This window comes from Euphorbia lathyris, chromosome 10, assembly GCF_963576675.1.
Source record: "Euphorbia lathyris chromosome 10, ddEupLath1.1, whole genome shotgun sequence".
NCBI lineage: Eukaryota > Viridiplantae > Streptophyta > Magnoliopsida > Malpighiales > Euphorbiaceae > Euphorbia > Euphorbia lathyris.
The window spans coordinates 37,736,727-37,748,293 of record NC_088919.1 but is presented as its reverse complement, the minus strand read 5'-3'; the positions used below and the strand labels follow the sequence as shown (position 1 = coordinate 37,748,293).

Below are 11,567 nucleotides of genomic sequence, written 5' to 3'. Positions count from 1 at the left end.
ACAAAAAATAAACCTTGTGGTTACACTTGTTTTCGATCGGCACCCATGTGGTTTAAAAGTGTACAAAGTGGTATTATAATTTAAGAAAATTAATAGTATATTTTTTCAAGTATATCAATTTCGGTGTATATGTAGTTCAAAAACTTCATTAAAATTAGGGTTAAGGTGCAAAAATACCCCTAACGTTTTGGATCAGGATCAATTTTACCCCTAACGTCTAAAATGGTGAAATTTTACCCCTAACATTTGTAGCCAAGAGCAATTTTACCCCTAACGTTGATAAATTGGGTCAATTTCAGAAATAATTCATCAAACTGTCTTCTCGGTCATGAATCTTATCATCTACACTTCACACGTGCGTCATTTTATCAGTAACAAATCATAAACATATGTTGGGATGTGAAAAAAATAATAAATAAATAAAAATATACTGTCTTTGGTACGAATTAGACAAAAAAATTCAAAAAATTCATCGAGTTTATAAATATTAATCTCTAATTCTATTATTCAATTACAAAAAACATAAAATCATTTTTTTAGAATGAATTGATATGCAATTGGTGCAAAATAATGAACAAAAATATCCGTGTTTTATAATAGTGTCTGAAATTGATCCAAATTACTAATATTATGGGTAAAATTGCTCTTGGCTACAAACGTTAGGGGCAAAATTGCACCATTTTAGACGTTAGGGATAAAATTGCTCCTGATCCAAAACGTTAGGGGTATTTTTGCACCTTAACCCTTAAAATTAATTAGATTAAATTTGAAACTAAAATATACATATTTTTTTTAGGGAAAAGTACAAAAATAAACCTTGTGGTTACACCTGTTTTCGATCGGCACCCATGTGGTTTAAAAGTGTACAAAGTGGTACCTTGAGGTTCATTCCGTTAGCAAACACATACCAAATAACGGTGTTAAAAGTCAAATGGAAAAAAGTTAATGTGGTCCTTATATTTATTTATTTTATAAATTAACACCCCTATTATCTAATTATCACAAAAAAAACCCCAAAATTAAAAATAAAATACATTTACACCATCTCTCTCGTCTCTTCTCTCTTTTATTTTTTTCTTCTTTCTCTCTCATCTCTTTTCTTTGTTAATTTCTCCCTCTAAAATCAATTCAACTATGAAAACAAACTTTTTCAAATTCTGCGTTACACCCGTTTGGATCCGCTGTAATAACAAGATCCAATTGATGGAGATTTATATGGTTAAAGAAGGAAAATCTAAACATCGAAACTCAATCCTCAACCACATTTTGAATCTAAAGTAGTATCTGAAACAAGAATTGTATTTGAGATTCGCTACTTCAACTGAAGATCCACATATCGAGCTCAACTTTGTGGTAAAATAGGAGTTTTAGATCGAGAATTTGAGAGAGGAAAACGACGACAAGTCATAGTTGAAGATTGGAATTGGAGTCAGAATTGGAATCTTATCGCTAATAATGATAATAGTGTTGTTATGTGTTAGAATTAGGGGAAAAGAAATGAAATTGGTGGCAGTGATGATGGCGGCCGAAGGAGGAGCGAAGGAATATGAAAGAGAGACGGGGAAGAAGTTGAGGTGGTTGGCGGGAATGGCGAAGGAATTCAAACACGAGGAATTGAAGCAAGAAGCATGGAGAAGGTGGATTTTGTGTAGTATACAAAGGAGAAATTCAAGAAACTGAAATTGCAGTGAAGCAATTTTGCCGATATAATATGATTCAGATTTAGATTCAGAATTTGAAAGAGTTTGTTTTCTTAATTCAATCCATTTTTGAGGGAGAAATTACAAAAAAGAGAGAGAAAGAAGAAAAAAAATTAAAGAGAGAAGAGAGATGGTGTAATTGTATTTTATTTTTAATTTTGGGTTTTTTCGTGATAATTAGATAATAGGTGGTGTTAATTTATAAAATAAATAAATATAAGGACCAAATTAACTCTTTTTTCTTTGACTTTTAACACCGTTAGTCAATTTGGTATGTGTTTGCTAGACCTGTCCATGGGCCGGGCTCGGGCCGGGCCAGTCGGGTTTTTAAGTAAAAATGCTCAGCCCAAGCCCAGACCAGCCCACAATTAATTTAGGCGGGCTCGGGCCGGGCTGGGCTCGGGCTTAAAAATCAAATCCCGAGCCCAACCCATATAAGCCCACCTAAATATATATATATATATATATATAATTATTAATTATAAAAAAATAAATATTATACTTAAAAATAAATATTTAATATATAAATATATATTTATTAATTAATATTAATAAGCGGGCCGGGCTGGGCCGGGCCGTGTTATTTTTATTAATCCCAAGCCCGCCCAAAAAATAGACGGGCTTTGGCGGGCCTGGGCCGATAAACAATTTTTATTGTCCAAGCCCGGTCCAAGGGACACGGGCCTGGGCGGACCGGACGGGTACCCGGTCCCGTGGACAGGTCTAGTGTTTGCTAACGGAATGAACCTCAAGGTACCACTTTGTTCACTTTTAAACCACATGGGTGCCGATCGAAAACAGGTGTAACCACAAGGTTTATTTTTGTACTTTTCCCTTTTTTTTATGTATATAGCTAGGGGTAATTTTGAACTTTCATTTACAAAAACAAATGAAAGGACTAAAGAATTGATTAAGATAAAACATAAGGGTCTTATGGTCTAGTGGTCAGGACATTGGACTTTGAATCCAGTAACCCGAGTTCAAATCTCGGTAGGACCTTTTCTCTAGTTTTTGTTTTTGTTAACTCCTTAGTCATTATGCTTGGGTCAATGGTCAAACTATACTAAATAAACTTTAAAATACCAAAATTATCCTTTACTTTATGTTTTAATAATAAAACATCTATTTTTCCTATTACATATTTTTTTCTCTTTTTTCCTACATAATCATAATCTCTCCAATATAAATTCCAATATAAAGTAATTGATTTATTAATTTTTATATAAGTATAGAATTTTAATTTAATAACACAAAATTTATTGACTAAAAAATGAATGAAAAATATTTCAAAAATTATTAAAATAGGAGTAAGACTATTATTGTAAAAAAATTACAATTCTAATAAATTCTGCGAATGAAAAAAATATATGATTTTTAAAAAATTATAAAAAATTTATAATAATATTGAATGTTAAATTAAAGATATTATATTAAAAAATAAAGAAAAAAATAATTATAATTTAAGAAAATTAATAGTATATTTTTTCAAGTATATTAATTTTGGTGTATATGTAGTTCAAAAACTTCATTAAAATTAATTAGATTAAATTTGAAACTAAAATATACATATTTTTTTTATGTATATAGCTAGGGGTAATTTTGAACTTTCATTTACAAAAACAAATGGAAGGACTAAAGAATTGATTAAGATAAAACTTAAAGACCTTATAATAATATGATGGACTTACTAACGTGTTAAGTAAAAATATAAGGATCTTATAACTATTTACCTTTTTTATATAGCATCTTCCATTCAAAACATAATATAAAAAAATTATTCAACTTTACAAATTATTCAACTTTACCTCTTTCCAATATAAAAATCTGTTGTAAAAGTAAATGGAGAAATTCAATAACTAAATGATTGCAATAAAGTTAAAAGTTTTTTCCTTGGAGAAGTTTAGATTTACCCGTACATTACGAAATGATATAAGTTTATTTTTAATGTTTTCAAGTAAAATCAATTTGACTAACTGAAATTTGAACGGACTAAATTGACCGTTATTTGATTATCATATTGAACATTTTAAACAAGTTTCCCGATAAATGAAAGGAGTTTTGTGTATTTTAGTGATTGTTTATAACTGTATTAATGACATAGTAAACAATTTTTTTGTGATTAACTTGTATTTGACGTAGTTAAAAAATTAAGGTTTTGACAGGTTGTTTGTTACTGTGTTAATAAGAAAATAAATATTTCGGACATAATTGATATTTAAAATATATGGTATGACAATTAAATAATGAGTAAAATTCTGTTACCTAAAGGTAAAATATTGATATTTTGGCAGGTTGTTTGTAACTGTGTTAATAACATAATAAATATTTTCGACATAATTAATATGTGAAATGTCTAATGCGATCCGAAACCTATTTAAAAGTTAATAAAAAAACAGCCTAAAATCTTTACTATGTTATTAAAATCGATCTTCTTTGGAAACGTTAGAGGATAAAATTATACATTTTCGAATATTAGGAGTAAATTTGCACCTCCTAAAAAACGATAACAACAAATGTCCTTATCCCAAAATTATTTAGTATGTCAAGTACAAGTTAATCATAAAAAACCCGTCTAAAATGTTTACTATATTATTAATATAGTTATAAACCTGTCAAAATAAAATACACAAAATTACTTGAAATTATTGATAAACTTGTTTGAGAGGTTTAATATGGCAGTCAAATAACGACCAAATAAACCTATTCAAATTTTATGTTAGATATATGTAAAATTGATCTTGTTTGAAAATATGGAAGTATAGAATTGTACAATTTCATATGTCAAAAGTAAATAGCACATCCTAAAGAATGCTAGAGGCAAATTTGGACCTTATCCTAAAATTATTAATATGCTAAATACAAGTTAATAACAAAATGTTGTCTAAAGTACGTACTATAAAATACATGAAAGTGCTTCAATTTATCGACAAATTTGTTTGAAAGGTTTAATGTCACAGTCATGGTGAAATCGGTTTGTTCAAATTTTCTGTAAAATACGAGTAAAATTGATTTTGTTTGAAAATGTTAGAAATAAAACTGTATCATTTCATATATTAGAGGTAAATCTACACTTCTCCAAGTGCGATAGAGGCTAATTTGGTCATTATTCTAAAATTATTTAGAACCACATTTTCCATTGAAACACTATATTCCAAAACCATTCTCTCTAATCAATTAATTTATCTCTCTTAACTAAATAAATAAGTAAGGACTTCAAAACTAAAAATATGATTTTCATAAACTCTACAATAGAATATTACCTACTATTGAGTCAAAGACCAATGGACTATTATGTTAGTAAAGAACAAAGTTCAAAGTCTTTTATGTGAGGTTTGAAACTAAAAAGCAAAAAGTTAAGGAGCTATGGGTGTAATTTACCCCATCAGAAAATAAAGAAGTGATAATCAGCCAAGTATTTTCTTGATTGTTGTTAAAAAAATTCCTGCCTTCCTTTGGGGAAATGAAGATCTAATTTGGATGAAATGAAAAAGGTTGAAACTTTACATTGTAAAATAAAGGAATAAAGATCAAAATAGCTTTTTCAAACAAATAATACCATTGCTGCTAATAGCACCCAATTTTCTTTTAAAATCTTCCCTAACCACAACCTTATACACCTGCCCCTCCCCGGACCGACCGACGACATCTCCACAAAACCTGGACAAACAAGCAAGGGCAGTAGTAGATGGGGTACCCACAAGCAAGCACTCTAATGGGAAGCCTGTTGCTGCTGTATTATTAACAAAGAATCAACAAAAAAATCATTCTCTCTGCCTCTGCTACTCCTGCCCTTGTCTCCCTATGTCCTGCTCGTCCGTTGGTTCAGGGAAGATCTCTCTCGAATACCGCCTATGCGATGATGAATGATCACCAGCGCCGCCATTTTGGCCACTTCCCTGTGAATTTGAAGTTCCTGAATGTTTAAAACTACTTGTTCCTTCAGGCCTGGTGGTACTGGACCCTGCAGGAATGACAGCTACATCAGATGTACTACGCCAACTACCGAATAATGCAGCATTCCACGATCCTCTGGAAGATGTCGTTCTAAGTCTTGCTGAACTCGAGTTTTCTTCTCGTACAACCTTTAATGGATTTTCCAGAGCCTTGAGTATATATCTCATTGGAGGCCGCCTTGAAGGCTTGGGGTTAAGGCAAGACCTGGCAACAATAGCCATCGCCCACACTTCTTCTAACAAATCTTCATCAATGATCAAAGATGGATCCACGATTTTTGTTACGAGTTCCTTGTCATAAATGCTGATGTATGGTAGCGTCTGTTCTAGCGATTCTTTCAGTTGGGCTTCACTAGATGAGCTCATTCCAAGCTTTCCGGTTACCAGCTCAAGTAAAACCTTCCCGAAGCAGTAAACATCGAAGGCACATGTTGCTGTTACAGAAGCTGATCATGTTCAAGCAGAAACAAACATCATTACAATTAGAAACCAGCTTTGAAGCATAAGAAACAAAGTTTAACTAGCAAATAAAGGATTCTCAAGGTTTTTGGATAACTCTTTTCCCATTTCAACGCAAACAAAATCCGAAGACAAAGGAATATCTAGGTGACGACAAATATGCAAGAACTGATAACTCGAACAAAAGAAAAGCAAATGTATCTAGATTAACAGTGCCTGAACCAGCCTCCAACAAAAGGCAAGCATATATAGGCCGTCAAACCTGTCAATATACGGCTACTTAGGTTTGAGTCTATTAACTATCAAATCAACATACAGCTATTGCAGTTAAATACATCAATATATAGAGGCCAAGTTTTATCTGTACGTACCAGAAGTGCTCTGTTCCGATGACCTGCACAATATTCAAAAGAAAAACCAGAATTAAACCTTGAAGAGCAAAATGACCGTGCAAACACTACTATGGTGTTGATTTCATACAATAGAGATCACCAGATAGAAAGTAGAGTCAATAAAATCTGCTATTGAATAATTCATTATCCATTTCAAAAGCATCAAACATTTATAATCTTAGCTCAAGCTTCTCATCTAATATGCCAAAAATTAGCGGAAGAAAACTAAAGAACAATAAAATCCTATTATCACTGATGACATGAAGATAGAAATGGTCAACAATTCCAGGAAGAAAGAATATTATATATGCCAGCTGAACTAATGTTATAGCATCATCATACTTCATAGGCAATCAATTAAGAGAAGAGACCAATCACAACTACTCCAAAACTCTATTTTATGTCACTTAACAAGTAAAGCAAGACTAAATATTCAAGTAAGACTAATTAGCTGATTGTGGTTAGGGTATAATCTCATAGTATCTAGGATAGATAAAATTTAAATCAAATACTTACTGTGGCAACCGTAGCAATCTGGTAATCCTGCTTTGATGAGTATCTCCTTCTTGAGGACAAACCTCACTTAGGCTTCCAAGACGAACCTCAAATTTGTCATCAAGCATGATGCTGCTTGCTTGAACATCTCTGTTAAAAGAACCAAATGACAAAAGTTCAGCAAGTGCACCCAGATTTTACAGCGTAAGCCAATCAAGCACCAAACGAAATACAACCAAAAAAGTATTGGATCAGCAATCCCCTTTTTTAAAACAGCTCAAGCTATGTTTTCCCCTTCTACTTCTTGGATATCCAGTTCAACCAGCCTATCCTTTGTCCGAGCCTGGAGTATTAGTTCACAAGTTCTTACCCATGGTTGATGCAATTCAAGCTATTAGCTTCATAGCAAATGAATAGTTATGGCTTCAAATCAAACCTGACCCAACCAAGCGGTTAAAACCTATAATGCCGAGTCTAATAAAACAAAGTAGTAAAGTACTGAGTTACTTACTACATCAGTTTATCAGTTTATCTACTGATGGACTTGATCAATTAATACAAACATTAAAACATGTAGTGACGGAACTATGTTTGTCCGAATAATTTCATCAAAAGGGCATAATGTTTCAGAACCAGTTGCAATAGAACAGCAAAATCATTTAAATTATAGAAATATAATAAGCAGAACGGATAACATGATGTGATTGTAAAAAAAAGCAACAAATTATAATAATAGAAAGGGTTTACCTGTGTACAAGGGATGGTGAACATTCGTGATGGAGATAACAGAGTGCTTCTGCTGCTCCAGTTGCAATTTTCAATCGAGTAATCCAATCTAGTGACTGCAAACTATCATCTTCTGAGCTGGTTTTCCTATATAATGAGCTTGACAAATCCCCATTTGGCATATATTTATACACCAGGAACTTCTCATTCTCCCTCACTAAGCAGTGTCCTAAGAGTGAAATTAATCTTGGATGTGAAACTTTACTGAAAAAGTCCAATTCCAGCAAGTATGCCTCCTTTTTTATGGACTGCAAATCTACTCTTTTTATGACTACAAAGATCCCATTTTCCAGGGTACCCTTATAGAGATCCCCTGAGTGGCCATGTTTGATCAGGTTTGCATCATTGAAGTCACCAGTTGCTTGAAGCAGTTGCTGATAAGTGAATGTGTCTCCCAGACTTGAAAAATTGATTGATGCTTCAGGAGGCTGTGGACTGCTCCCACCAGTAACTGGCCCAGCAGCAACCTCTCTCTGATTCGTCGTGCCTTTTCTCTTCCTGATGCAAAGTAGAAGCACTAAAAGCAATACCAAAAGGATAATAAGCCCAACACCGCCCAGAACACTTGCCAATATAATAACTCTTCTTTTACTCTTTTCTCTTGGAGGAGGTTCAGCAGGCGGTTGTGTGGAATTTGGGAGTCCAAAATTGTCAAAAATCAGGCCCCTTTCAGCATAAAATGATGTACATTCCAGCAAACTTCTTTGATTTGATACATTTTGGAGACAATTGCTAACAAGAGAAGCATTGCGAGGCACATAATCCGGAACCTTGCCTTCGAAATAGTTACCAGCCAGATCAACCAAACTGAACCTTCTCATTATAGATGTAAGATTCCCATAGAACAAATTCCCAGATATGTTTAGTTCTGCAGTAGTAGTAGTAGCATTGGCATTCAAGGAAGAATTAGGCAGGACACTAGTGAAGTTATTGCCAGAAATATCAAGAATCTGCAATCCGGGCACCGTCCACAGCCCATTAGGGACAGCACCAGTGAAACCATTATCCTTCAGAACAACAATCTGCAATTGACTTGTAGCAAGAAACAAATTAGGCAAAGACCCAACAAGCACATTATTCCCAAGCAGCATTCGCTTCAAATTCCTCAACTTTCTCAAGTCTTCTGGCACTGACCCAGACAATGAATTGAAACTGAGATCAAGGTCAACCAAGTTAGCAAGGTCACCGAGCTGAGCAGGTACCGAAGATGACAATTGATTGCTCGAAAGATTCAAATACTGAAGCTTCACTAGCATCCCAATGCCAGTAGGAATCGACCCAGATAAGAAATTGGAAGAAATATCAAAACTTACCAGATTGGCAAGGGTAGAAATAGTGTCAGGAATAGATCCCGTAAGTGAATTTAGAGAAAAATCAAGAACCGAAAGCAACACCAATTGACTTAAACTAGAGGGAATTGAACCGGCTAAACTATTACCAGACAAGTAAAGAGTGGTTAAACTAGTCAAATTCCCTAAACTAGCAGGAATAGCATTACGTATTGAACAAAAACTAAGATCAAGAAGTTGAAGTGAACCAAGAGATTGACCAAACAAATCAGGGATTGAACCAGGCAGCTGAAATCTAGAAGCGTTAAAAGAACTCAAACGGGTTAGATTAGCAAGCGCATCAACGGAAAACTGTGGATTCTGGGCACCAATTCTGGTCCTTCGAAAACCAGAAATGTTAATCGCCGATACACTTCCATTGTCGCATGTGATACCCCTCCAGTCCAAGCAAGGATTAGCTTTTCTAGGCCATTCTCTACTTCTTATACCCAAAGAAGATCTAAGTTGAAGCAGAGCATTCCGTTCAACCCCTGAAAGTGTCTCCGTTTGCTGAAGAAATGCAGGCTCAAATTTCAATAGCAATAGTAGAAAAGCGAATGCTATTCCCCCTCCACTTCGGTGATCCACCATGGCTTAAACTCATTCAAATCTTCTCTTCTTCATATCAAATCAACACAGCTCCTCCTCCCCCTCTACTCCTCACATAAAGAAGAAAAAGAAGAAGAAAATCTTACCTTTTTCCTTTGTTTCTCTTCTCAAAATTGATTGTTGTTGACCAATATGATTCACTCCCCCCTTTCTCTCTCCTTACCTACTCTGTCTCTGCAGTTTTCCTCAGTGGCAAGATTAAAACTAGCAAAATAATGACTAAAAAATTCTTCATATAACGAATTACTTAAATAATATTGGAGAGAGAGAGAGGTTTCCAAATTAGATAAACACAGAAAGAGAGAAGGAAGAAGAAGAAGGCTGGTCAAGAAAGGACTAAAGACCAGAAAGGCGTGGGCTTAAAAAAGGGGTTTTTGATTTGAGTTCTTGAGCGCTGACATTTCATAAAAATTATTTCTTTTTTCTTTCTTTTTGGCTGGGTGAGACTCAGTCGCACTTCTGCTGATGGACTTTATGGGACCGGTGGTACAGCACTTCTTCTGACACTCCGCCTCCCGGACCTCTAGTAGTGGTGGTGGTGGTGGAGTGTTTGACCTCCTCCGGTTATCCCGCTCTTGCCAGCTAATAAACCCCACTACTTGTAATAATAACAATAATTTATAAACCCTCTTCTTCTTCTTCTTCCTCTCCTCTGCATTCATATGAAGATTGAAGAGATATAATAAAGCTTCAATTTTTATGTCTGTCTATCAAGGAAAGTTTTAAAGAGGAAAGTAATCAATCAAATTTAATTCGTGAGCTGTAGAGATCTGTCTCATTTAAACAGTTTTCCTTTCTTTCTTTTTAGAAAAAGGTAAGTCGTAAAATCTTCCATTTAAATGTATGATTTTGCGTGAAATCACATTTTTATTTTTTGGAAAATTTGTTCAATACAGAAAAATTGTTTTTGCTCTAATAATTAGTTTTTCTTAAACTAGTGTTCTTGTTCAAATATATTTATGTTTTTTGTCCAGTCAAATCTGTTTCTATTAACATATATGGGATTTCTATTGTTTAAAGAAGAAAAAGGCAAGAAGCATGTGAGACTCTGATTATTTTGATTTTTGATTGATTGAAGTTATAATCTTTTATTTCACACATTAAATCATATTTAACAAATTAGTTACAACATTACTCATTTAAAATTTTCTTTTACTAAATTATATTTTTTACATTTAGTCGGAGTGTTTGGTCATTTGACAACCATCTTTATGGTCATTAAGATCCATGTGATCAAAACCGTTATTATAAATGAATGGAAGATTGATTAGAAACCGGAGAATGTTGTACTTGATTTGACACATTTTTTAAAATTCAATTACGATGTTCTAATGAGTTTAATGTCTGACGGTTGGTTGATAGATATGAGATTTTATTGGTTAGTTCATTGAGTATGATCTAAATAATAATACGAACATCCATAGACAATTCACGCAGACTAGAGTTATGGTTGACGTCCGAAAGCCATTAAATAAGTTTAAGAAAATTAGAAAGTCATAGAGTGATTAGAGTTTTATTAACTACAAATATGAGAGGTTAAGCAATTTTTGCTTTATTTGTGGATTATTAGGGCACACAGAAAGATTTTGAGAAAAATTATTCAGTAAACGAGACTGTTGATGTGGTTGAAAGCGTTGATGAGATCGGGAGAACAAGTTAGGTCGGAGTGGTTACGAGATCTTAGAGGAGTCTCGAGTGGGAGTCAGATGGGTGGAGGGAATGAAATTTTTGAATTCCCTAACAACCAACAAATCAATTTGGAAAGTTTATTTAATTCCTATTGTAGGAAAAACAAGTCAAAATACGCATATTTCTCCAATTTTGCCCATCACATTAAAAGAATTC

General features: G+C 33.7%; 1 protein-coding gene and 1 non-coding gene across 2 annotated transcripts; one reads left to right on the top strand and one right to left on the bottom strand.

Annotated features, from left to right (window-relative positions):
- The first annotated feature begins 2,627 nt into the window (after window positions 1-2,627).
- Window positions 2,628-2,699, top strand: TRNAQ-UUG (transfer RNA glutamine (anticodon UUG)). The gene has a single exon. It is a non-coding gene; the product is annotated as a tRNA-Gln (tRNA).
- Window positions 2,700-5,151: 2,452 nt separating this feature from the next.
- LOC136208555 (probable LRR receptor-like serine/threonine-protein kinase At2g16250) lies at window positions 5,152-10,485 on the bottom strand. Its single transcript, XM_065999531.1, has 4 exons — window positions 7,747-10,485; window positions 7,021-7,149; window positions 6,484-6,506; window positions 5,152-6,099 (listed from the first exon to the last, which is right to left on the bottom strand). Exons 1-4 carry the CDS (start codon window positions 9,702-9,704, stop codon window positions 5,480-5,482), a joined length of 2,730 nt encoding a protein of 909 aa, XP_065855603.1. The 5' UTR covers window positions 9,705-10,485; the 3' UTR covers window positions 5,152-5,479.
- Between the last annotated feature and the right edge of the window lie 1,082 nt (window positions 10,486-11,567).

Bases quoted from the DNA above. Each gene is read 5' to 3' on its own strand.
- LOC136208555 (XM_065999531.1), bottom strand. From the start codon at position 9,704: ATGGTGGATCACCGAAGTGGAGGGGGAATAGCATTCGCTTTTCTACTA. The intron at 7,150-7,746 runs GTAAACCCTTTC...TTCTTTTAACAG, and splicing joins TCACCATCCCTTGTACACAG to AGATGTTCAAGCAAGCAGCA. The intron at 6,100-6,483 runs GTACGTACAGAT...GAACATGATCAG, and splicing joins ATCGGAACAGAGCACTTCTG to CTTCTGTAACAGCAACATGT.